This window comes from Macaca fascicularis, chromosome 10 (genome assembly GCF_037993035.2).
Source record: "Macaca fascicularis isolate 582-1 chromosome 10, T2T-MFA8v1.1".
Lineage (NCBI taxonomy): Eukaryota > Metazoa > Chordata > Mammalia > Primates > Cercopithecidae > Macaca > Macaca fascicularis.
The window spans coordinates 61,135,248-61,163,027 of record NC_088384.1 but is presented as its reverse complement, the minus strand read 5'-3'; the positions used below and the strand labels follow the sequence as shown (position 1 = coordinate 61,163,027).

At 36.8% G+C, this 27,780-nt stretch overlaps 1 protein-coding gene across 3 annotated transcripts; it reads left to right on the top strand.

Annotated features, from left to right (window-relative positions):
• On the top strand, positions 1 to 27,780 carry LOC102126088 (POTE ankyrin domain family member B). 3 transcript variants are annotated; one of them, XM_065522637.1, is made up of 13 exons: positions 1 to 244; positions 704 to 869; positions 5,269 to 5,383; positions 5,543 to 5,716; positions 8,551 to 8,657; positions 9,988 to 10,125; positions 11,214 to 11,284; positions 17,135 to 17,205; positions 18,578 to 18,622; positions 19,644 to 19,810; positions 26,702 to 26,822; positions 27,478 to 27,624; positions 27,733 to 27,780. In XM_065522637.1, exons 1-13 carry the CDS (start codon positions 1 to 3, stop codon positions 27,778 to 27,780), a joined length of 1,614 nt encoding a protein of 537 aa, XP_065378709.1. The 3 variants fall into 3 exon arrangements, with proteins under 3 accessions (XP_065378709.1, XP_065378708.1, XP_065378707.1); XM_065522636.1 differs by having other exon boundaries at positions 1 to 395; positions 744 to 869; XM_065522635.1 differs by having other exon boundaries at positions 1 to 395; positions 744 to 869; positions 27,478 to 27,654; positions 27,754 to 27,780.

The following is a 27,780-nucleotide window of genomic DNA, read 5'->3' as shown; positions in this document are numbered from 1 at the left end:
ATGGTGGCTGAGGTTTCTTCAATACCCGCTGCCTCCGCTGTGAAGAAGCCATTTGGTCTCAGGAGCAAGATGGGCAAGTGGTGCCACCACTGCTTCCCCTGCTGCAGGGCGAGCGGCAAGAGCAACGTGGGTGCTTCTGGAGACCAGGACGACTCCGCTATGAAGACACTTAGAAGCAAGATGGCCAAGTGGTGCTGCCACTGCTTCCCCTGCTGCAGGAGGAGCGGCAAGAGCAACGTGGGCACTTCTGGGGACCACCATGCCTCTGCTATGAAGACACTTAGGAGCAAGATGGCCAAGTGGTGCTGCCACTGCTTCCCCCGCTGCAAGGGGCGCGGGGAGAGCAACGTGGAAGCTTGGGAAGACTACGACGACAGCGCCTTTATGGAGCCCAGGTACCACGTCCCCAGCTGCAAGGGGCGCGGGGAGAGCAACGTGGAAGCTTGGGAAGACTACGACGACAGCGCCTTCATGGAGCCCAGGTACCACGTCCCCTGCTGCAAGGGGCGCGGGGAGAGCAACGTGGAAGCTTCGGAAGACTACCACGACAGTGCCTTCATGGAGCCCAGGTACCACGTCCCCAGCTGCAAGGGGCGCGGGGAGAGCAACGTGGAAGCTTGGGAAGACTACGATGACAGCGCCTTCATGGAGCCCAGGTACCACGTCCCCAGCTGCAAGGGGCCCGGGGAGAGCAACGTGGAAGCTTGGGAAGACTACAACGACAGCGCCTTCATGGAGCCCAGGTACCACGTCCGTGGAGAAGATCTGGACAAGCTCCACAGAGCTGCCTGGTGGGGTAAAGTCCCCAGAAAGGATCTCATCGTCATGCTCAGGGACACTGACGTGAACAAGACGGACAAACAAAAGAGGTAACCGGGCCTGGGCTGGGAGGAGGCGGGACGTGGGGGGATGATGGGGGCATACGCCCCTGGAGGGATGGGGGTCCTGGCTTTCTGTTCCTCCGCAGGCCCCACACCACCCTGGGTGTGGAAACCTCAGAGAGGTCAGGGCACAGGCCCTTTATGAACAGCAACACAGAAACAAAACTTTAGCTGATTTCCTATCCGATTATAATTTCCCTTATAGAACACTAATAGACTGTATGAAAGTGACTTAACTCGCAAAATCAAGTCGATGCAGCAGATTATTTTTAATGTACACATTTTAAAACAATGTTCTATACATTATAGAAAGGTGTATATTGAGAACTAAGTCCCATAATATATCAACTTCTGGGCTAAATATTTTTCAAATAAAATCCAATATGGATTTAATATCAATGTACCCTATGTAAATATGTCCTTTACTGAGGAACCTTACAAGGAAACTGAAATGGGAAGATGGTTTGTATCCTTGAATAGGAAGATTCATTTTTCTTAAGATGTGAGCTTTTTCTGTGTTTATCACTTTTACGTAAGCCAAATAAAAATAGCAAAGTTTTAGCATTTTTACACTGCACATCCTGTATTTTATTGCTGTAATAAGTTAATTTTTTGTAACAGAATGGAAAAAGACTTGCTTTTCCAGATATCAAAATGTGAATGTGTTATTTCCACAAATTGTTTACTAACAACTGAAAAAATATCAATGAATAGAACAGAATAGGAAATCCAGAAATACCCAAATATATGTAAGAATTTAGCACTTGATAATGGTGATGTTTCATATTGATAAAGCAAGATTAATCATTAATAAATGAAATGCATGCTGTTTGGAGAAAACTAGCTAGATTTTTATGTCACAAAAGTAAGTTCCTGGAGTATAGATTAAAATTTTTAAATATACAAAAGGAGAAAAATACCAGAAGAAAACACAAAAGCCTATTTATATATGCAACTATTTATTTATTTATTTATTTTTCTGGGACAGAATCTCACTCTGTTGCCCAGGCTGGAGTGCAGTGGCGCAATATCAGCTCACTACAACCTCCGCCTCCCGGGTTCGAGCAATTCTCTGCCTCAGCCTATTGAGTAGCTAGGATTACAGGTGCCCGCCACCACACCCGGCTAATTTTTTGTATTTTCAATAGAGGCAGAATTTCACCATCTTGGCCAGGTTGGTCTTGAACTCCTATCCTTGTGATCTACCCGCCTCAGCCTCCCAAAGTGCTGAAATTACAAGCCTGAGCCACTGAACCAAGCATATATATGCAGATATAATAAAATAAGCTCAATTTAAGATTGGGCAAGGTACTTTTTTGCATATCTACCAGTGACCTGTGCACATAGGAAACGTAGTGTTCCTGGTAAGAGAAGGAATTTAAGTTAGAAGAGGAATGAAATACTGTTTTCTATTGAAGTTAGAAGAGGAATGAAAGGCCGGCCGCGGTGGCTTACGCCTGTAATCCCAGCACTTTGGGAGGCCAAGGCAGGTGGATAACGAGGTCAAGAATTTGAGACTAGCCTGGCCAGCATGGTGAAACCCCGTCTCTACTAAAAAATACAAAAAATTAGCCAGGCATGGTGGCATGCACCTGCAATCCCAGCTACTCAGGAGGCTGAGGCAGGAGAATTGCTTGAACCAGGGAGGTGGAGGTTGCAGTGAACTGAGATTGCACCACTACACTCCCGCCTGGATCATGGAATGAGACTTCATCTCAAAAATAAATAAATAAATTAATAATAAAAATAAATAAATAAAGGAATGAAATACTGTCTTCTATCCACCAAGTTTGTGAGGGTGAAGAACAGTGGTATTTATGTAGTTGCTGAAAGTTTAAGCTGCTGCAACTTTTCTAACACACTTCGATGATAAGAACCACATGTTAAAAATGTGTATGCCTTTTACCTATCAACTCTATTATACTGAAATATCTATATGAAATAGACACATATGTTTTTCTTAGTATTGCTTAAAATAGCAGTGTATTGAGAAGAGCTCACATAAAGATTTTATGAAAAAATTTCAGTGCATCCATAGGATGGAATAACATGTAACCATTGAAGGTGTCAGTAGATACAGAGATATGTTGTGCAAAGATGTGCTTTGCTATATCAAGTGAGGAAAAAATCAGTTTGTTATACACCTACACAAACAGAATCTGCTCTTGTGTTACCTGAAAACATGTAGAAAACATAATCAAACTTATTTCTGGGGATTTGTAAGTGAAGTTCTTCCCTTTCTCTTATCTGTGATTTCTGCAATGAATATCTGAAAAGTTTTAGTTAAATTTCACTAGTAGTGAAATAATCCTTGGAAAGAGAAGAAATATGCTACTTGCATAGATACAAATAATGTCTCACATTTTATTATTTATTTTTATTCCTGTGGATAGCTATCTTCTGTGAACTTTTACCCTGTTGAGAAGTAGAGGGTTTCTGTTTACCTGTTCCTGTAGATTTTATTGTATATACATTTTATTATAAAATTATCTTTTCATTATATATATAAACATGTGTGAAAGGTATGAATTAATTATTTTATTTTAGTTATATATTTATGAAAACTAAAATAGCAAATATAAATGACCATTACTATTGTAAATGTATTGCTCTACTCAACAGGAGCATTCTTTAAAAATATTGAACTCCCAAGCTGTGTTTATGCATTCTTTCAATCCGTTTAGTCATCAAACATAAGCCAGACACCTATTATGTGGAAGGCATATTCTACCATCTCTCAGGATCCTTCCGTCTTTGAAAACTTCATATTTACCTGCTGGGCCTGAGCAAGTTGAGAGATTTAAAATTGGGGCATTAGGAGGTAATCTCAATTGAAACTTTTCTTCCCTCCTTTCAAACAAAAGCATTTCTGAAGGTAGACAATAGTAAAAGATAACCCTCAACTACCCTTCTGAAAATGTATAAGTCTTGGGTAAAGACTGTTTTAGTACTTTTAAGAACTAAAATGTGGCACACAAACAGCATGGAATACTATGCAGTCATAAAAGAAAGAACGAGAGCATGTCCTTTGCAGGGACATGGATGGTGTTGAAGGCCATTATCCTTAGCAAACTAATACAGGAACAGAAAACCAAATACCGCACGGTCTCACTTATAGGTGGGAGCTAAATGATGAGAACGCACGGACATCTAGAGGAAAGCGACACACACTGGGGCCTATCAGAGGGTGAATGGTGGGAGGAGGGAAAGAAGCAGGAAATAGAACTAATGGGTACTGGGCTTAACACCTGGGTAGTGAAATAATTTGTACAACCAACCCCCTTGACACGTTTTTACCTATGTAACAAACCTGCACATCCTGCACCTGTACCCCTGAAAGTAAACGTTGAAAAAAAGCTCCACAAATAGTTTCATAAATTCATTTTAAAAGGATAAGAATTATAACAGTCTTAAATCCTAATATGAATGATTGGAAATATCTAATGTACATACATTGTATAAATCTAAGTATTGATAAAAATGAGCCCATGCCATTCATTTGAATTTCAAGCTTTCTTTGGCTTAAAGTTTTTGAAAACCAAAGTAAGAAATAGATTATTTTAGAAATTTGTTTGTGTTTTCACCTCAGCCCTCTTATTCCATACTTCTTTTAAGAACTAAAATTTATCTAAATGCTAGTCATCTGACTGGAACCGCCCCAGACGTGTTATATTGTAACATATTCTACTTAATGTAAGGCACCAGTGATTGTATGATGCCCCATTATTGTATGTCTCAATAAGAGAATTATTTAAATGCTGCCAATTATAGTTATAGTAAATCATGAATTATAAGTGGTATTTCAGTGTGAGAAATGGTGAAACATAGAGACAATGATCATCTTAGAATCACTAAAATACATCGTTACCTGTAATCTTTAAAACATACCTGAAAGTGTAGGTATAATTGTATCATCTCATTGAATTCAAATGTTGTCTTTAGTGGTATTAGTAAAAATTATAATATCTTACAATTACTGAGCTGTTATTTGTGTTAGGAACTATTCTATATCTTTCGTGTAGAGTCTTATTTAAGCATTACTGTGGTTTCCTCTGAGAAATCGACTCTTTTCATTCCCATTTTATTGATGAGGAAATTGAGAGCCAAAATAGGTAAGCAACAGCTGGGAAGCATCAGAGCTTCAAGTAGGATTCCAGCCCACGTTGAATGCCATTCAAGGGCTCTGGTCTTCCTATTCAAATAGGCTGCTCTTTCATTCATACAGTGAGTCATGAGGTAATAAGTAGTGTGCTTTCTTCAAAGGGAAATTAAGTTTGTTTTGAAGGCAGAGTAATAGCAGGCTTTCTGTGTTTGCTATTGCATGAATCATTGATGTAGCTGTAGATAGTGCACTACAATTTCCTAAAAAGTCTTCTCACTCTCATAGGACTGCTCTACATCTGGCCTCTGCCAATGGGAATTCAGAAATAGTAAAACTCCTGCTGGACAGACGATGTCAACTTGATGTCCTTGACAACAAAAAGAGGACAGCTCTGATCAAGGTATGCAGTAGTCAACTATATCAGCATGAGATGGCTTTGATTTCAATACATAGCATAAAAATGAGTTTTCTCATTTAAATGGAACTAGTTGGTGAAAGCTGTGGAATGTTACTTTTAATTCTCAGGACTTATAATTTATTTTTGGTCTAATACTGACAGGCTGTACAATGCCAAGAAGATGAATGTGCATTAATGTTGCTGGAACATGGCACTGATCCAAATATTCCAGATGAGTATGGAAATACTGCTCTACACTATGCTATCTACAATGAAGATAAATTAATGGCGAAAGCACTGCTCTTATACGGTGCTGATATTGAATCAAAAAACAAGGTATGGGTCTACCAATTTCATCTTCAAAATACTGAAATGCATTCATTTTAACGTTGACCTGGGTAAGGGCCAGTTTTCCATATTTGGAAGCTCAAGCATAACCTGAATGAAAATAGTTTGAAATGAGTTAATTATCTAAGACTTTATTTTAAATATTGTTACTTTTAAAGAAGCATTCGAGGGTACAGTTTTTTTTTTTTTTTTAATGCTCTTGTGGTTTATGTTTTTTTAAAAAAACACTGAATTTGTATAAGGTAATACTTTGTTTTTTTTTTTATGCCAGCTTTTTTTTCCCCTAATAAATGTAAAATGACAAAATTTGCCCTGGAAATAGGTTTTACATTAAAACTCCAAGAAAACTCAAACAGAGTTCAGTGAATAGTAATCCTGCCCCTTTGGCAAGTTCCAAAAAAAAACAAAAAAAAACAGTAATAGATATGAGGTGATGGATTTCTCAGTGACAAGTCTTTTTCTCAGTGACAAGTCTTAAGATATTTCTGATTGCACATGAGGCAGAAGCGGAAAGGGAAAAAGACAGCAATCAGAAATATCAAGGCCAATTTGGAAATTGGGTAATGGAGGGAAAGACCATGAAGAGGTTTTCTGTGTGTGTGTGTTGCTGTTGATCATTCATTTGTTTCCTTTGTATGGTGAGACAAGGTTCTTTTCAATTTTAGAGAATGACAGTTTTCAGTTTGGGAGAGGGAGTTAGTGGGTTGTAAACTGCTTAGAGATCAATTTCAGGAAGCCTCTGAGGATCCAGATAGGCAGTGAATAGGTGGTAATGTAGTGGGAAACACTTGAGCAGAGGGAACGACAAGTAATTAACTGACTTAGTGTCCTATTCTGGTAAAAATGGCCAATTGGAGTCTCAACTCTGCTTTCAACTCTAGAATATCTTGATGGGAAGGTGGGTGATAAGGGGCTTATAAGGAGCAAGATCAGGTTGGATTTTGAGTTTACTAGACCTTGTTCTACTCTTACTGGGGAAAATTATGTGATGTTTTCAGCAAATGAGTCTCTCTCCTACTCTTTCCTCTTTTTGGCCAAATCCTCAAATGATAAAGGGAATTGGTTATGTGGATGAGCGCTGAGACTGAAGTAATCATCTATTGTACTAGATTCCAGCTAGAGTTGTGCATTCCAGTTACCTCAGGAAAATTTTTAAATAATCCACAAGTCTAGGCTTTCCCCTGAAGGTTTTGATAGAGTAAGTCTAATATGTACATTTAAAAATGTTTCCTTGAAGCCAGGCGTGGTGTTGCAGGGCTGTAGTCCCAGCTACTGGGGAGTCTGAGGTGGGAGGATTGCTTGAGCTCAGGAGTTCGAGTCTAGCCTGGTCAACATAATGAGACCCTGTCTCTAACAACAACAACAACAACAACAACAAATTTCTCAAAATCTGGATACACTTCTGCTTAAGAACCATGAATACATAAGTGTAATATGTAAATTCTTATGTCTCAGAAACTTAAGATATTTCCAGAAGAGTTGGAGTTGCACATGTGCTAATTCCTTTCAATCTTTCCTTTCCAATAACATTAATCTAACTTTTTTTTTGGTTTGTTCTTGAGATGGGGTCTCAATCTGTTCCCCAGGCTGTAGTGCAGTGGTGTGATCACAGCTTACCACAGCCTTGACCTCCCCAAGCTCAGGTGGTTCTCCAATCTCAGTGTTTTTTTTTTGTTTTTGTTTTTTGTTTTTTTTTTTGTTTTTTAGTAGAGATGAGGTTAATGCCATGTTTTTCAGGCTGACCTTGAACTCCTGGGCTCAAGTGAATCACCCACCTCAGCCTCCCAAAATGCTAGGATTACAGGTGTGAGCCACCATTCCTGGCCAAGTCTGACTTTTATATGTGGATGAGACATTAAAATGAATATTATTGGCACTATCAGCTTACGGAATAATACCTTTTCCTTTATACCTTCAGTTATTCCCTGCCATTCAGAAGGTCTTTAGAAATTTGCAGTGAGTAGTCTTTCATTAAGTAGAGAACGGCCCTCTCAGGATTTTGTGTCTCTTTGTTCAGTTATTCAAGTGCTTAGGTCAGTAAGTCATTGTTAAGAGCAGAGTTTTCTCAATTAGAATTGTAGCAAATTCTAAACCTTTTTTTTAATCAATTGAAGCTGTATTGTGGACTATCCATTATGTCTCTTATGTTTGCAGAGCTTTGACATAATCAAGATGGCAGGTTTAAACACTAAAAACCATGGAGTTATTAAGAATACAGACGGGAATTCTGTTAGTTTCAGTAATCCTATGAACTGATGATTTAGTTAACAATCTGGAAAAAGTAAATACAAATAGATTTTAAATGAATGAATGGAAAAATTCTTCAAATGGGCAGTAGGAGTATTAATAGCAATTTTTATTGCACATTGGAGCTTGAACTTTTGGTAAAACGTGAAACTAAAGAAATATTTTACATTCAAATTCTTGCTTTATACACAAGAATTTTGTCTTAGGGTTGGATAATATAGAGATAAAAGATACATCCCCTGCCCTCAAGAAGCTCTTTGTTTAAATGGAAAAAAAATCGTCATCCAAAAGTGCCATGCCAAATGCTGGGTTAGAAGCAAAGAGTCTTAGAAGCAGTAAATGTTGAAAGTGAGTTTTTGAGATGATCAGAGTTGATGTGGTCAGGCAGCGAAGGGGTGTTTCCAAGGGAAGCAGCAGCATGTGGGAAAGCACAGAAGAGTAAGATGGAAGCAGCTACATTTGATTTACTTTCTATGAGTGTAAGTCCACGGGATCTTATATAAAGTTTCCAGTTCAGCTGAGAAATAGGTAATTTTTTGAATTACATATTGTTTTTGTTTTATATTGTTTTACAGCATGGCCTCACACCACTTTTGCTTGGTGTACATGGACAAAAACAGCAAGTGGTGAAATTTTTAATCAAGAAAAAAGCTAATTTAAGTGCACGTGACAGATGTGGAAGGTATAGTTATTTCTTTTAATCTGTGTGTTGTTCGAGATTGATAGCAGTCACTCAAGTCATAAATAATAAATTAGTAAGATTAAATTATACTTATTGGGACATAGTGATGAGTATCAACACAAATCAGTTAAGTAGAAAAACAATTATTTGGACTGGGCAACATGAAGAACAGTTTTAGTAGGATTCATCTTCTCTTATTGTATTGACTGATGTTATTTGTTGTATGATGTTTTTGGTTAGATGAGATTATGTTAGTTAAAGGGATTTCATGTTAATTTTATGAAATGTGAACTTTAGCTTTTAGTTTACTTTATGACCCAGTATTGAACTTCTTAACCTTTTCTAGTAGTTTTTAACCTCTGTGTCTTATATGCTTTTCTGCTAAATATGCTGCATGAAACATAAATAGGAGTTGAAAATCCTTTTTTCTATTCAATGACTCTGCTTTAAGTTGCCTTGTTTGAAGAATATTAATGTTAGCTTATCCCTACTTGACAATTAATTGCTATTCCCACATACTGTGGGTCCAACAGCTTTTCCTTTTTTATTTCCAGTGTATTTTGATGGTTTTATTTTTAATTGGTATGGAGAGAGGGAGTGAAGATAGTTTTAAGTGGATACACTTTTCCTTTAATGAAGGCAAGCCGTAGGTGGGTGATAAAGAGAAAAGAGCTAGGCTTTGGATTCACACAAGACTGGGTTTAATCCCTAGCTTTCTTACTTGGTAAGTGTGTGACCTTGGGAATCTTATTTACCACCAAATGTGTTGTCATATATGAAAAGTAGGAGAATATATCCTTCAAATTGATTGTGCATAAGTAAGGAAGATATATATGGCATTTAATTCAGTGCCTAGCACATGCTTATTGGCATCATTAACTGAAACTCCTATGACTATTCTTACCATTATTATTAATATTACTGCTTTCAGCAAGCAGAGAGGTCTTACTTATCTTACCCTCTAGCTGATTTTCTATTACAGCATATCAATCTAGGGAAGCCGTAAGGAAATTTTCACTTATAACTTTGTCCACTTCAGATAAGTGGCCCTAGCATTGTTTTTTGCCCATTGAAAGACTTTAAATTAATGTCTTCTACTTTCCAATACCTCACCGAGATAAGAGGTTTCCTTGTTGTCCCTTCCTTTAAACCTTGTTGGTATTTTACAAAGATGAACACTTAAGCACCCAAGTGCTTGTGTGTTTTAGTGCATGTAAATCTTTAATTCTGTATGGACAGGTAAGATGTTAAGTTGATAAAGTATATCAAATTAGCTTTTAAAATAAGTTTATTACAGTTCCTAAGGGAGAAATTATCTCTGTCATTTTAGAAATGCTCTCATACTTGCTGTACGTTGTGGATCAGCAAGTATAGTCAGCCTTCTACTCGAGCAAAATATTGATGTCTCTTCTAAAGATCTATCTGGACAGACAGCCAGAGACTATGCTGTTTCTAGTCATCATAATGTGTAAGTGTTTACATTAAAAGGCGAGTTAATGCTAAATTGAGGTTTAAAATAATTATAACAATAGCATCTTACATATCAGGTGAGATGTCATAGTGCGGTTCAGCTAGTTTTAGAGTGGCAGTCAGTTAGTCCCCTGCATCAGCAAGAAATCACAAAAAAAGCAAGACGATTTAGAAGCACCAATGGATACAGGATTCTTTATCTCAGGACTTTTAAGACCTTGATACTTAGAGATCCCAACATTGTTCATTTCATCCAAGTATAACACCTATGGATGGGATTAAAAAACAGTGTCATATCTTTCATTTTTCTGTTTAGTTATTTGAGTCTTGAAATGTCCAGCTTAACAGAAAACCTTGTACTGTCTTCTGGAGACTATTTCCTACATACTCCTTGAATTTTTCAATAACTGAAGGGATTCACTAAATCCAAGGAAGACAGTCCCTTTTATCAATTCAGAAGGAGGAGAATAAAAAGGACATTCCAGTCATTCTGATGTTTCCCTTGTTTCTGTTGCTGCGTTGTATAAGGAAGCAGCACAAATTTTTGAAGCATATAACATTTGCATATTAGAACCTATGAACAAAATATGCATTGGGTTTTATTTGGGATTCCAAGATAATTTTAGTTACAGTTTAGGAACAGATTATTACTTTGCTTTACTATTTCTCTGAGCATTTAAAAAATGTTATCTTGTTAAATCTTTGTAACAACCTAGTGAAAGAAGGTAGCAAAGTCCTCACTTTGTTGAAGAAGATAAGCAAGTCATCCAAGAACAAATAGCAGCTGTTCATTATGGAGCTAGGACTTAAGCAGAGTTGGAACGCTTTCTATTATGTCATGCTAATGCAAGCTAATTTACTGGGTCACACTGCTCTCGATTTATGAACATTTCACCCTACATTTTTGTCTTCTTTACTTAGAAGCTTCAAGAGAAGTTTGTAGAATGTACTCATAAGTGGATGGGATAATACTGTTAAGTTCTGATATTATGATATTGTTTGAAATACTCTAAGAATTTTACATTTGGTAAGTGTTTTACATCAGTATTAAAATAGTAATTTGGTTTATTACATTTTTATACATAGAATTTGCCAATTACTTTCTGACTACGAAGAAAAACAGATGCTAAAAATCTCTTCTGAAAACAGCAATCCAGGTAACCCTTGTGATAGTGAATTACTTTAGGTCAGTTGTCCCTGATCTTTTTGGTACCAGGGACCAGTTTTGTGGAAGACAGTCTTTCTATGGGCTGGGGGAAGGTGGGGATAGTTTCAGGATTATTCAGTCATGTTACATTTATTGTGCTACTTTATTTATATTATTATTACATTGTAATATATAATGAAATAATTATACAACTTACCATCATGTAGAATCTGTGGAAGATCTGAGGTTGTTTTTCTGCAACTAGATGGTCTCATCTGGCGGCAACATGAGACAGTGACAGATCATCAGGCATTAGATTCTCATAGGAAGCACACAACCTAGATCCCTCGGGTGGGCAGTTCACAACAGGGTTCATGCTCCAATGAGTAGCTAGTGCTGTCACTGATCTAGGAAGGGGCAGAGTTCAGGCAATAATATGAGCCATTATTATTGGTTGGCTGTAAGTACAGGTGAAGCTTCCCTGGTTTGCTTACTGCTCACCTCTTCCTGTGTGGTGTGGTTCATAATAATCCATGGGTTCATAATAATCCATGGACTGCTACCGGTTTGTAGCATGGGAGTTGAGGACCCCTGCTCTGGGTGGTCCTACCATAGATAAAAAAGTAAAAGTAAGGAACTTTTGATCTCAAAAGAATGCTGGAGCAAAGTTATGTTACATATGCTTGTCCCAACAAGGTCTCACTATTACTGACTTCATTCTTCCTCATTTGAAGTTGGAAAGAGACACATTTACTTTGTTGGAGGAAGATGTGCTCTTCTACCTGCTGGTTAGTTGTCATGATAACAGCAATTTTGTTAGAACAAATGCTCTGCTACCATTTGCCAAAAGATTGTCATAATAAATATACAAATTTCTCAACTCTAGGCTCAGGAGATTATAATAAAATTAGAAAAATGTTTCACAATAACAAAAATGCTAGTATGCTACCTGGTTGTGGACACCTAATACATTGTATAACCCAAACGATATGAGAACACCTTTAATTTAGCCATCAATTTATCAAAGAACTTTTATAAGTTTGGTTTTATAAGTTGCAGGAGATAAAGATGGAGCAGATGTAGTTTTGATCCTTAAGGTACTCATAATAGAGCTGTCTCTATTTCATTTCTGTGCTTTTTCAATAGAATTTACAAAGAAAATATTTCCATTTATGTTTTCACTTCACTTAACAAATAACTATTGAATGTCTTTTAGATACTAAGCATTTTTCTAATGCAATAGAACACAATTAAAAATACAGACAGGAGTTTGTTATTATCATTGTCATTATTTTTTTATTTTACTACTTTATTCAGTTCTTACTGTGTGCTAGATGCCCACTGGAAGCTTATAATTTATTATATATTGATTATGTGCCAGACATAAGTGATGAGGAAGAAAAGTTTTCGTAAAAAAAAAAAAAAGTAGGTATGATTCAAGGGAAGCATGCAGAGTGAGAAGAATTTTTCTAGGGAAAGAAGCAGAAGAATAATGTTTGACAGAAGAAACATGCAACAAGATTGTGTGTTGGCCAGAAGGAACATCTAAGGAGATTGCCTGTTTGGCAGGAAGGGCAGCAAGTGCAAAAGACAAGATGCTTGAGTGAACTTTGCAGGGTTTCTGAGCAGTTCAGTTCTGCTAGCACCAAAAGTGTGAGATACCAGAGGTTGGGAATGAGGTGAATACTTAGGTAAGGCAAGTTTATGACAGACTTTTTAATACTACAGAAATGAGTAGATTTTATCCTGTGGGCCATGGGAAGTTTACCAGGTAGAATGCTTTGGACTGCAAATACTGATGAGCAGTGGTGAAAACAGTAGGAACCAGAGTTGTTTTGTTTGTTCAGTGATATCCTAGGGATCCCTCTTGTCCCTCTTTCTGTGCTGTGGACAGTGTTTTATTCATGTCTCCTTTCATGGTTGGGTAATCTGCAACAGCTCCAAACATCTTGTTCTCACAACACAACATCTCAAGGGCTTCTTTTCTTCACCTGTGTTTTCTAAACAGGGAGAAAACTTAGAAGTACACAAGGGGCTTCCTGTAACATTTCATTGGCTGTGTTACACTACCTGCTCATTCCCAAACCAGGCACTGGGAATGCAAATATGTGATTAGCTTAGAATTAACGTTTCCCTTTCTAAGGCTGAGGAGGGAGATTCGGATAATAAACATCCCAATAGACTTGTGTTTCTTCTGCAAGAAAGAATAAGGAATGGCTATTGGTAGGGAGTCGACAATGTTTGCTGCAGGGGCTCATTGGAGACATGGGAGCAGGGGAGTCACAAGATTAAATGTGAGTATTAAGGCATTCTGGTTATGGTGTAAAATGGGTTAGCAAGCTTTTCCTGTAAAGGACCAGGTGGGAAATATTTTAGACTATGTGGTCTCTGTCATAACTACTTACCCCTGCTGTTGTCTGCTGTTGTAGAGTGAAAGCCACCATGATTCTATGTAAGCAAACAGGCATGACTGAGCTCCTTTAAAACTTTATTTACAAACCATAAGGCAGATTTAATTTGGACTGTGGCCTATAGTTTCCTGGGATTGGTGGAAGGTTACCATGGAAAGAAACCAGGAGACAAAGGAAGCTTTTGCAATAGTCAGCTATAGTTTTCGTCACACGTCCTTGGACTAGTATCAATGTATTATAAGGTTTTCACCCATCCATGGTGGAATAAAGTTAGGAATCTCAGTAACTCATTTTAATATGTTGGTCTTTGTTTTTATGGTGTTATGCCTTTTTATTTGTTTTGCTTAATTTTTTCATGTAAGAACTAACATTAGTAGTTGACGGTTTTCTTTTAAATAGAAGCCATTTTGTAAAGTTTATGTTCCCAGTGGCAGTGGGAATATAAAGCAGAGGCAGAAGAGAGGTATAGTCCATATGATTTAGTGATAATTGAATGAGAAAGGCTTGGGGGACCGAGAGAAATGTCAGATGATTTACAGGTTTCCAGGTCGTACACTAGTATTTAACCTGGACATGAGGAAGGAGTAGGAAATTTTCTGGTGAATACAGAAGAGCAAAGAGCTGCAGGTCAGCAGGAATGACCATTTTTTTCCTATGCATGTTTAATGGAATATTCATGTAGTATATTTTGAGTAGGTAATTGGATAACCAGCATTTATAACACATCCTACTACTTTGACTCTCAGTAACAAGACTTATCAAAGATCAAAGAATCTGAAAGTTGATGAAACTGTCCATGTGTATCACCATCAGTGACCGAAAGTTGGCATCCACAGAACACAGAATTGGGATAGGTGAACTTAAAAGATAAAGATGAATATCAGAATTGTGTTCCTCTTAGGGAATGATAGTCTCCATGACCTGTGTGAGTCACGGCTGCCAGAAAAGAAAGAGAGCAAGGAGTGTATTAAAGAAGCACAGCAAATTCAGTCCTAGAGTGCCCTGCTTGACTTCATGTCATAGTTCTGATTTCTGAAATACTATTTTCTGCAAAATATGCTTTCTGTTTTTCCCCTCTTGTAGCCTGCAACCAAATAGAATCCCTTCAGTGGGGCATTTTTGTGTTCTTCCTTTAATAACAGCAACATATAAATAACAAAAAGAAGTAAGAGAAAGAGTGTTTTTTTATAGGCTAGTATTTAACATAAACTTGAGAGTGAGTACCAAGATTATACTTAGAATTTACAGACCGGGTAGGAAGACGAGATAGAAATCTGAAGATTACTGACTCAAACACAGTGTAGTTTCATTGCTTTATTGTCACATCTCTGAATTCACAACTATGAATTATATTCGTATGCACTATAACTTTAGAAAGCACCTTCCCAAACCAAATATTAAGTGATTGATTATAATTTCTTTGAATTATTATAGAATTGACTTTCCAAGTGCTCATGAGAATTATTGAGAATTTGCTACATAGTAACATCTCAGCTGTGTCCACAAGAGCTATCTGTCACCTTGTCTTAATGACTATTGGCTCACTAGGAATATTGGTTTTGGCATTAAAATGATATTTTTCTAAATGCAGATAGGACCAGGGATCACTCTTGAACATTAATGTCCAAGCATCTTAAAATTACACATCAGGTTTCATAATCTGACTTCTGCCCCACTCTCCATCTTTAGCCCTTTTCCCTGTGCGCCCTTTCTCTGGCATTACTGAGTTGCTGGTAATGTCCTAATCACTCGTTCACTCTTTCAGGCCTCACTCCTGCTCTTGCTGCTGTGTGGAATGCTGTTACCCTTTCCTTCCCTCTACCATTTTTAATCTGGCTAGCCTCAATATTTCAGTCTGTGCTTGGGCATGTGTTCTAGAAAAGCCATCCCTGATATGCTTTATTTTCATTGTTTTTAAACCCTAATGCCTAGCATGTATGTAGCAGGACTCAATAAGAAATTTCTGAGTAAAATAAAGACTGTTTTTACAAAGATGATGTGCAAGACTGTTCTCTGCAGTCTTGGAGCAGAGGGGACAGATATGTGGGGGAATAACGTAGAGTTCAGGTGGTAAAGATGCAGTAGAAAAATCAGTGAAGTCAGAAGGCAGCCTCAAGAAGGAGGTACCTTTTTATCTGGGGAAAGACATGCAGAATCAAGGAAGACTTCACATATCATTGTTTTAAAAGATGAAAATAAGGCCAGTTGTTGTGTCTCACAACTGTAATCCCAGCATTATGGGGGGCTGGAGGAGGTGGATCACAAGGTCAAAAGATCAGGAACATCCTGGCCAATCATGAAAGGTCATCTCTACTACAAATATGAAAAATAGCTGGGCATGATGGTGCATGCCTGTAATCCCAGCTTCTTGGGAGACTGAGACAAGAGAATCGCTTGAACCAGGGAGTCAGAGGTTGCAGTGAGCTGAGATTGTGCCACTGCACTCCAGCCTGGTGACAGAGAAAGACCCTGGCTCAAAAAAAAAAAAAAAAAAAAAAAAAAAAAAAAAAAGAAGAAGAAGAAGAAAAAAAAAGAAAAGAAAATAAATTTGTCAGAATAGTAGAGGGAAACATTTTAGATATTAGGAAGACATTGTGCACTAATAAAGGTGTCAGTAGTAGTTTTGGAAATCATTTATAAGGTACTATTGTTGCAGAAAACAGGAGGCAGGAGAGACCCAGTGGGTGAAACAGGAGGATTTTATTTAGGTGTACACCGGTTCAGTGGATTTGCATCCAAATGCTGAGTCCTGAACAAAGACAGAGCCTGGCTTATAAAGGCAAGCTTACAGAAGCAGAACAAAGGCAGTTAATCATATAGTGAAAGTTTTGCAACCTCAGCATAGCTTGTGACTTTGCAACTACATTGAAGGAAAAGAAGAACTTGCAAAATATATACATTTGTACAAATAGCTATGAGTAAATGCTGAGGGGAAGGGGAGACGGTAAAGGAATTTGTTTTCTTAACCTTGCTCTGGGATGTCTGGACCCATACCTGTGGGCTCTGGCTTCTTGGACAGGGTCAACACAACCTTACCTGGGCCCTGCCTGTTACTATCCTTAGAGTCAGAGTAGTTAAGTGCAGGAAAACTTGTTTCTCTTTAAAACTAAATTTCCTTTTCATTACATTTACTGCTTCATGATTAGGAAGTGGAGAACAACATTCTGTGTTACCTTATATGTTTCTACTGTATTTTAAAATTGTGTTTCTGGTGGTTTTGTTCATTTATGTTGGGTGGATGAATTTGTGAGTGAATCTCATCAGGCGTCTCCCCAAGTGGTTTGTTGAAGTCTTAGAGAGTGATTTCCTAAGTAACTATTTCATGAAACACTAAACACTCAATTTATGAGATAAAATAAAATGTTGTCTTAAATCTATTTTTATAAAGGCAATAGTTTTTAACTGTTCTAAGTGGTTCATTTTAACTGAATATATGGATTTCTCAACAGAACAAGACTTAAAGCTGACATCAGAGGAAGAATCACAAAGGCTTAAAGGCAGTGAAAATAGCCAGCCAGAGGCATGGAAAATTTTACATTTAAATGTTTGATTTAATGTTGTTTTCTTTGCTTTAATAATATTAGGTAGTCCAAATGAAATTATCTTTCAGACTAGGTTTTGAGGATGAATAGATTCTTTTTTCTAAGAACTTTTTAATAGATTCATAAAATTTAATAAATTCAGCAACCTCATTAACAGAAGAATCAATAGATTCTAAGTTAGCATTTGAAACTTAACTTAAAAAACATAACCACTATAAACTTTAAAATACTCTTACTTTACAATATTCTTATTTAAAATATTCTTATCTGCCTTTTTGATTAGCTTATAGGTAATCTTTCCTTTTGGAATAGAGGCAAAAGAAATTCCAGAACTTTGTTCTTTTATTCTTACAACACCCTGACATGATAAAGAAAGTAACATCAATTATTGGATTATATTATTAAGCAATAGAATTATGAACAATGTAACACTGATGGTCCCTGAGCTGGATTTGTGGTTGAAGAGTAATCATGGCCAGTGATTGAAAATCTGCAGTTTTATATTGCAGTCACTGATAGCAAGGTGAAAGATATATTCTGCCTTGTGATCTCTCATTGACCTCAGCGTTTCTCTTCAGGGAGGGAACCAGGTCATAAAAGCAACCCAAATGCCTATTACAAGAATCGTATCTTGCAGAATGGGACCTTTGGTGTTAGTGCAGAAACACAATAACATTTGAACTTACTGCAGTTGCAGAAAATGAGTACAGATTATTAAAATTTTTATCCACTGTCATTAGTACACATTAGAATATATTAGAACTGGACTTAAGCAGATAAACTAGATACACAACACTATCATATTACAACATATAATTTCAATTAAAATTTAAGAATTTGCATTTCTTTCTGTTTGGTGTTGATTTCAGCTCCTAATAACTGAAAGCATGCCTACAATTCAGTTAGTACTCTGTAGAGGCTCACTGGTTAGGGTTTGGTGAGGTAAACTCTTTTCAAGTGAGGAAGACTTTGCAACACTACAAATCATCCGCTGATGCATTTTTGGCAGATTTAACACGTAATAAATTAAGTGGAGTCCAAACAAATGGTGACAAAGTTAAGTTTGCTGGTTCATGTTTATCTTCTCCGGTTGGCTAAGGTGAATTATTTTTCTCATGTTAGTCAGAAGCCAGTGATGTGGCAGTAGCTGAACGTAGATTAAAAAGTTAATTTTTAATTTTAATTAATTATTTATTTTAACAGTTAAATTTTAATTTTAATTATTTTCTAATTTTTCATTGTCTATACTTGATTACTTAAAATAAAATTATTTTTAAAACATGCATTCCAAAAGAGGAAACATCACAGAAATACAACAAGCAAATTAACCTTCTATTTTTGCATTTGCAGGAAATGTCTCAAGAACCAGAAATAAACAAGGATTGTGATAGAGAGGTATACCATTATATTCAAATGTTTCTGTTGAATTAGATTTTTACATTATGTTGTTTAATAAAGTGTTGTAAGTATAGGCACACATGATCCTATCATGTAAGTAGCATAAATCATCAGTGAAAAATTTAATATTTAACTCAGAAAGAATTCTGTAGATTGAGTTTTAAAGAGATACAAACCCCAGAGATATTCTTTCATTATTATGGAATAATCCTGAATGGTGCCGTAAAGTGCTAGGTCATGCGACTTTAGGAGCTTTGGATCAATCATTTTATCTTTCTTGGTTTTAGTCTGATTATCAATAGTTAATGTGGCTAAAGAAGATAATTTCTTATTCTGTGTATCTTCCAGCTAGAAAATTGTACGGCTATCGAATGTGAAATTTGGGGAACATCTTATTTTCTGGGCATCCACGCTTGTACCTCAGCAGTTTCACTGTGTTCCTTGTGTTGTGGCGAACTTTGGTTCCCATGTTTCAGTGAGAACCATCATGTTTTTGATATCCCAGGGACCAAATAAAAAAAATGATCAACGGCAGTGGGGGAGAAGAATATCTCAGTGCAGAAAAGGGCAATCTTCCTTTCTATTCCTGAAGCCCCACAGTGTCTCATCCTCTAAATCTGACTGCTTAATGTGAGATCTAGGTGGTAAAGACAGAAGAAGACACATTTTGCATCTTTGTCTTTTTATTTGTGTGTTTCCACGAGTCAAATGGGATAAATACATATATAAGATTCTGAAGAGTCATTGGGAATAAAAGCACAAAATGAAGGAGGGCCCTTTTTGAATTTTGAAAAATTCTGTTTTATTCAGTCAAGCAGAAATGAAGCAAACTTTACAATGATATGATAATTACATCTTAAAATTAGAGGGTAATTGTTCTGTATATATGATCAAACTTAAGTGTGAAATATTTTTAATGACTACAATAATGACAAACTGAGTCAATTGATAAAATCAATCAAAAAGATTCTTTTTATTCAATAAAGTGAATATCCTTAATATCAAACTTCCACTCAAGGCTGAAGAAGACATGAAGAAGCACGGAAGTAATAATATGGGATTACCAGAAAACCTGACTAATGATGCCGCTGCTGGCAATGGTGATGATGGATTAATTCCACAAAGCAAGAGCAGAACACCTGAAAGTCAGCAATTTCCTGACACTGAGAATGAAGAGTATCACAGGTAAGCCTATGACAACATTTAATAGGAGACAGCCATATGCTGTCAAACTAATCCTAATTTGGGCTAATATTCATGATTAAAAATTTTATATTTTTCCTAGGATATTCAGCCTTGCCTGGTAATCAGAAAAATGAAAATCAGAAAAAATGAGTTACCATTTTTTCCAGTCATTAATTTATTTGAAAAATAACGAGTATTGGCAAATGTGAGGGGAAAGGAATTTCTTTACGTTTTAGTGAACTTTTATTTTAGCTTCAGAGGTACATGTGCAGTTTGTTATATAGGTAAACTGTATCATGGAAGTTTGGGCTACAGATTATTTCATCAGCCACATAATAAGCAAAATACCCAAAAGGTAGTTTTTTGGTCATCTCTCTCCAGCCATGCTCCACCCTCAAGTAGACCCTTTTGCCTGTTATTCTCCTCTTTGTGTCCATGAGTTCTCATTGTTTAGTTTCCACTAAATGAGTAAGAATATGTGGCATTTGATTTTCTGTTTCTGCATTAGTTTGCTTAGAATAGTGGCCGCCAGCTCCATCTGTGTTGCTGCAAAGGAAATGGTCTCATTGAAAAAGACATGTCGTACACTGTTGGTAAATGCATTTCGAACATTAATTGAGTAGCATATTCACACACACATATATAACATAGTAAGGATATATATGTATATTAAGGATACTTGTATAGATTTGTTACGTATATACTTACATATAAGAACATTTATTACAGCATCATTATATCAAAAGATGGATCCTTATCAGTAGGAATTTATCATTATTAAAAGCAAATCCTTACCAATAGGAAATAGCTCAATTTTCATTCCCAGAAAATAATGTAGTATGGAACCATTTTTTACAAATGAGGTTAGATCTAGAGTATACGGATTATTTCACAATTAAAATGTATTTAAAACCTTTGCTTTGATAACACATCTTAAGATAATTTTGTTAGAATTCTTGTAATATCTGCTGTGTTGCAAATGGAAGCTGCATGCTCCATTGACACTGTACCTTGATTGCTAGTTATTAAATTTTTGTTGTCAGTGCCTGAGTGCTGAAATATTGGATCTTCAATCTGAATATTGCCAAGGGATTGTATGGGGATCTATATTTAATATAAACATTTCAGTATATTGGGTAAAACTTTTATTAAAATGTATCAAAGGATCTTTCATCTACTAAACCAGAATTTGGTCAGATTTTTCTGCAAAGAGTCAGTTAGTAAATATTTTAGGCTTTGCAGACTGTATATATATTTTTGAGACAGGGTCTCTGTTGCCCAGGCTGGAGTGCGGTTTTGTGATCATGGCTCACTGCAGCCTCCACTTTCTGGGCTCTAGTGATCCTCCCACCTCAGCCTCTCTGCTAGCTGGGACCACAGGTGTGCAACATCACACCCAGCTAATTGACTCTGTGAACTGTAGAGTGAATAAGCGTGGCTGGGTTCCAAGATACTTGACTTACAAAAACAGGCAGTGGGATTTGGCCCACAGGTGCTAATGTGCTGACCTTGTGCTAAAAGGAAGGTGCTACTAATGCAGTAACTCTTATTCATAAAAGTGTCCGGCATGTGTGACATTATCCTTCCTTTTAGAAAAGGATATATTTCAGTATTCACCACACCACATTTTTCCACAGTGACTTCATATAATTTTTAAAATTTCATTTATAACATAAGACTATTTTCTGCATTTCTGCCACTTTATTCCTGTTAATAGAACTCAGTAGTTTACTGTGATCAATTACTTTGTATATTTGATGAGTATCAACTGTTCTAGAATTGGCTGATTTTTATCAAGCCAGAAATACTCTCCTTGAAACGTTTAGTGGTTCTTGGTCTTTATGTATAAGCATGAACAAAGTGATATTCAGCTTATGGAATCTAGAATTGTTTAAGGTGACTTTTAGTTCTATAGTTTTAAGAATTTAACACCTCAGTCTGGCATTTTTAATGCCACATGTGTACAATTTTATAACTTTTAAAATATATAATTGTTATGTAAAATTTGAAGACTACACCTGTTATATAAAATTAGAAATTAATTGTCTATTATTTTCCATGACTGTGGAAGAAAATAACAACATTCTCAGCCATGACTTCTAAGTATGATGTCCTTAAAAGAACATGTCTACACTCATGAACTCAATTTTCTTTTCATTCACTCTTGATCTCACACCAGTAAGTCTTCAGTTTCAGTACTCCTCCAACGTTGTTTTTCCTCAAGATTATCACTAATTTTTTTCTGTAATAAATCTAGACATTTTTCGTACACTTCATTTTATTTAATCTGTTAGCAGAATTTGAGCCAATGGAGGACATCTCCTCTCTAACAGCGTCTTCAACTTGGCTTTCAGGACCTCAGTCCCTCAGGCTTTTCCTCCTGCCTTTCTAATCCATTCATCATGGCCTCTTTTGCTTGCTCCTCCTCATCTTTCTCCATTTGGACATTGTTTTTTCCGAGGGCTCAGTCCTCAATCTTCTCTCTCATGACTTTTTCTTTTTTTGAGACAGAGTTTCACTCTGTCACCCAGGCTGGAGTTCAGTGGTGTGATCTCGGCTCACTGCAACCTCCACCTCCTGGGTTCAAGTGATTCTCCTGCCTCAGCCTCCTGAGTAGCTGGCATTACAGGTTGGTGCCACCATGCTCGGCTAATTTTTGTATTTTTAGTAGAGACAGCATTTCCCTATGTTGGCCAGCCTGGTCTCAAACTCCTGACCTCAGGTGATCTCTCTGCCTTGGCCTCACAAAGTGTTGGGGTTGCAGGTATGAGCCACTGCACCCAGCCCCTCGTGACTTTTTCTACCGTGTATATGCTAGTGATTTCCAAATGTATGTCTCTGGCTCAGATCTCTCTCCCTAATTCCAGATTTCCATATGAGCCTGCCTACTTGATATCTCTATTTGGTTAACTATTGGGTATCACACACTTGTCAGACCCAAAATTGGGCTACTAATGGCCTTCCTGAAATCTACGCCTCATGTATTCTTTCCTACTTTGGTTAAGGGCAACTCTTCCAGTTGCTCTGCCAAAAATCTCGTTGTCATTCTTGACTCATCTCTCTCTCCGTCTCTGACACCTTACATCTATTCTCTCAGTAAATCTTGTCAGGTCTACCTGAAGAATATGTCCAGAAGCCAGTCATATCTTCTACATCTGAGCCACCCTCATCTGCAGTCTACATGAGTGTCATAGACTGGTAATTGATAGTCCTGGCTTTTAAAAACTTCCCTTTTCATCAATTCTTAACTCAGTGGATGTACTTAAAATGTAAGTCAAATTGTGTCAGTCCTGTGCCCCAGCCCTTCTGATTGCCTCCCATTTCACTCTGAGTATGTGTCAAATTTCCTCCTAATTCTCTCCCTTGCTCTGCTTTAGCCACACTGAACTTCTTGCCATCCCTTCTCTACCCCTAGTGCTTAAAGACTCCAAGCACACCTCTGTACTTGGCAGTTCCCTGTGTCCGGAATGCTTTTTCCCCGGATATCATCCTAGCTTACTCTTTCCATTCCTTCAGTTCTTTATTTAAAACCTCCTTTCTGCTAAGAAGTAGAAAAAGGGTAAAAAGAAACACATTATGGAACAACCACTTTCTGAGGAAGAACCATGTACTACCCAGACGCATCATGCTTAAGATTCAACTGGGAGTGTACCAGGGAGGCTCTCTAATGTAACCAAGGGAAGGTTCAATGAAACAAAGTGATTTATCATCTCTAACTTCAAATCCATTTGTATCTTGACATCAACACTCTTAACCTTATATCATCATTTCTTAGAGTCTTTGATATACAAATAAAAGGTTTTTTGTATTAGAAAGAAAGAAATCCCCTTTCTCAGCAGAGACTTTTCTGACCATCCCAACTTTCCTACCACCCTCCCCATCAAACACATAAACGTTTCATTTTCCTGCTTTAGTTTTTCTCCTCTAACGTACTGTATATTTTGTCTTCTCTGTCTGTTGTTATTGTGTGTTTATCTCACTCTCATGAATAAGGATTTTATTTTTCACTACTATATCCTCACTGCCTAGAAAAAGGCCTAGCGTATTGGATGTAGCTACCTAATAAATCCTTATTAAATGAGTGAATGGAGTTTATCCTGGGTATGTTGTTTGATTGATTCTCACTTTAAAATTTTGACATGGGTCATTCTATTAGTTTTGTCTGGTAATTATATGCATTTTAATAATTGTTTTGGCTTTTTATAATAAGCTACATTCTTTATATTAATTTTTTTATTTAGGGAGAAAAGCCCAATATTGTGGTTATTCATTATTTATTCTTTTATTTGTAATCATAATTGTAATTATGGTAAACTGAGTCAGAGGAATTGCAAACTTTACTAGTATTTTATTTGATTTGATTTTTGAGATAGAGTCTCACTCTATCACCCAGGCTGGAGTGCAGTGGTGGGGTCTCAGTTCACTGCACCCTCCGCCTCCTGGGTTCATGTATTTCTCCTGCCTTAGTCTCCTGAGGAGCTGGGATTACAGCGCCATGCCACCACACCTGGCTAATTTGTGTATTTTTAGTAGAGACTACTAATTTCACCTTGTTGGGCAGGCTGGTCTCGAACTCTTTACCTCAGGTGATCCACCCACTTTGGCCCTTCAAAGTGCTAGGATTACAGGCATGAGCCACTGCACCTGGCCACCTGCTTTAAAAAAAAAAATTGGGGTGGCACATTTAATGAACTTACAAATTCTTTTCAAGGGATTATGAACCTTTGGTATTTGAAATAAAATGACAGAGTTGGAAATATTTTGCTTCCTATAGTAAGAGGAATACTGCTCCGGCACTGGCTATTCTGATGGAGCAGGTGCTGCTGCTTGGCTCTATTTCAGAAGCAAGCTGCTCACATCTGTATTGGTTGGTGAGCAAGACCAGTGGTCATTGATTGGTTGATTAGATTTCAAACTGGCTCTGGGTGGCTTCTTGTTACCATTGGTACAGGTCATTTCTTTCCTAAGTTACACTCAACTTTAACTGAACATTTTCTGTTTAAAAGTTGCCTTCAATTAACTATGTTCAAAATGAAACTATTTTATATTCCAGAATTTTAGACCTCATTTTAAAATTGTGGTCACGATGAATTGGTTAATAATAGCTCTCAGGAAGATCTATTTACATTTTTTAAAATACATATTTCTTTGCATAATTTATTCCTTAAAATTAATTGCCTTGTTTCTGTTATTGGTATTTCTAGAAGCTTTTGTTCAAGTCCTAACATAAACTCCAGTAGGAGATTTTAGTCTCTTTGTCAGTTAATATATGTATATGGTAGTGATATTCTCTTTTTAAATTCCTTTTCTTGTTCACTGTCTTCTCTGTACAATAACAGTGATATTCTTATGCATTTTTACCTCATTAAAAATAATTACAGTTTTCAGGTCATGTGATGCCAACATGTTTGTTCCTTTTGCTTGGTGTGTGTGCTGCTATTCAGGCTCTGTTGTGGTTCTACATGAATGGCAGCTTTTTAAAATAACTCTGTGAAGAATGACATTGGTACTTGGATAGAAATTGTATTGGATCTGTAGACTTCTTTGGGCACTATGATCATTTTCACAATATCAATGCTTTCAGTCCAGGAACATAAGATGTATGTTCATTTATTTGTGTCATCTCTGATTTTCTTCAGTGGTGTTTTCCAGTTATCCTTTTATAGTTGACTCACCTCCTTCGTTACGTATTTTCCTAGGTATTTTACTCTTTTGCAGCCATTGTCAAAGGGACTGGGTTCTTGACGTGACTCGCAACTTGGTTGTAGGTAGTGTATAGTGGTACTACTCATTGGTATTTGTACATTTTGTAGCCTCTGAGACTTTACTGAATTCATTTATCAAGTCTAGGAGTGTTTTGTAGGAGTCTTTAGGGTTTTCTAGGGATAAGATCATATCATTGGTGAAGAGATGATTTGACTTTCTTTTTTCCAATTTGGATGTCCTTTATTTCTCTTGCCCAATTGCTCTGCCTAGGACTTCCCAGTTTTATTCTTAACATGCATGAAATAAAAGTAAAATCAAAAGTGATTAATGATTACTTTATTTCACATCTCTGTCACATACACAGATAAAATTAATTCAAAGTTGTATGTTAAAAACACAATATTAGACCCTGTCTTGTTCCAAAAGGAATTTCTAAGTTGTCTATAAAATACAGAGGAATCAAGAATATAAGTGGAAAGTGTTTCCCAAAAATAAATATAAAAAGTATGGGTTAACACAGGGCTTCCCAATCCCCAGGCCATGGACCGGTACCAGTCCCTGGACTCTTAGGACCTGGACCACAGAGCAGGAGGCTAGTGGCAGGTGAGCAAGCAAAGTTACATCTGTTTAAAGCCACTCTCTGTCACTCACATTACTGCCTGAGCTCCTCTTCCTGTCAGATCAGTGGTGGCATTGGATTGTCATAGTAGTGTGACTCAAACCCTGTTGTAAGCTGCTTACACAGGGTATCTAGGTTGTTCACTCCTTATGAGAATCTAATGCTTTATGATCTGTCACCATCTACTGTCACCCCCAGATGGGACCATCTAGTTGCAGGAAAACAAGCTGAGGCTCCCACTGATTCTACATTATGGTGAGCTATGTAATTATTTCATTATATATAAGTAATAATAGAAATAATATGCACAATGAATGTTATGTGCTTGAGTCATCCTGCAACCATCCCCCAACTCAGGTCTACAGAAAAATTACCTTCCACAAAACCAGTCCCTGGTGCCATCATGGTTGGGGAGAGCTGGGTTAAGAGATGTGAGACCCCTTTGCCTTGTCTTGGATTAATGTGCAGATATGCATTGTGTGAATGACATCTGATGGCACCATGTTGCCCTGTAGATCATTTTAGGGACACCTCCAGTATTTCATGAAAATCAAAATTTCTTCTAGTGATGAACAAAATGATACCCAGAAGCAAGTTTCAGAAGAACAGAATGCTGGAATATCACAAGAGATTCTGACTGGTAAACAAGAGCAGATGGAAGTGGCTGAAAAGAAAATGAATTCTGAGGTATTTTCTTTAGTCATTTTCAAATGTTTTAATATGTGTATTTATTTAAAAGACAACTTTATGTATTTTGGAAAGCACACAGGATTTTTAAAACAGAAGTGCAATGTTTAGATGCCTACATGTACATTGTGGAAGGGTACAATGCTTAAACAGTTATGAATAAATGCAATTCTTATAACTGACTGTAAAAATATTAGAAAAGTAGTATATTGATAAAACTTTCTTCAGAAAAAGGAACTTAAAGAACTTTAAGAAATTGCTTCTGTCCAAATATATGCATAGCTAAGGTTCTTACAATGGTGTGGTTGATAGATTAGATATCAGAGAATAAACCCAATTTAAAAAATATACTCAAGCTTATTAATCTTATATTTTATGCATTTGTGTTTTTTATAATTCAGAGAAAGGCTTTTCCAATTCTGAAATTCTAAAAATCCTCTAGTGACTTATTTTTCATGGTCTTTAAATAAGTATTTCAACTTTTTGGAATTTACACATTTTTAGATTTGAAGTTTTGTCCAACTTTTTTCCAGTTAAATATCCACTATGGGAATTCTTTCCTTATACAAATATAAATGTCATACTTTAATTTCAGAAGAAATCATCATATATCATTCTCTTGAGTGCTAATTAAAAGTTCCCTTTGTTTACTTAGGTTTCTCTTACCAATAAGAAAGAAAAAGATCTCTTGCATGAAAATCGCATGTTGCAGGAAGAAATTGCCATGCTGAGACTGAAAGTAGACAAAATAAAAGAGCAGAGCCAGCTAAGGGAAAAGAAACTTTTGGAGGAAATTGAAAGTGTGAAAGCAAAGAATGATAAACTTCTAAAGGCTGTAAAATTAAGGGAGGATCATTAACAAAAGTCAGCATTTAAGTACAGTGGACAGCTTAGCATTTTGACAACTGAGAATAATGATAAACTTCTTAAGGCTGTAAAATTGAATGAGGAAGCATGA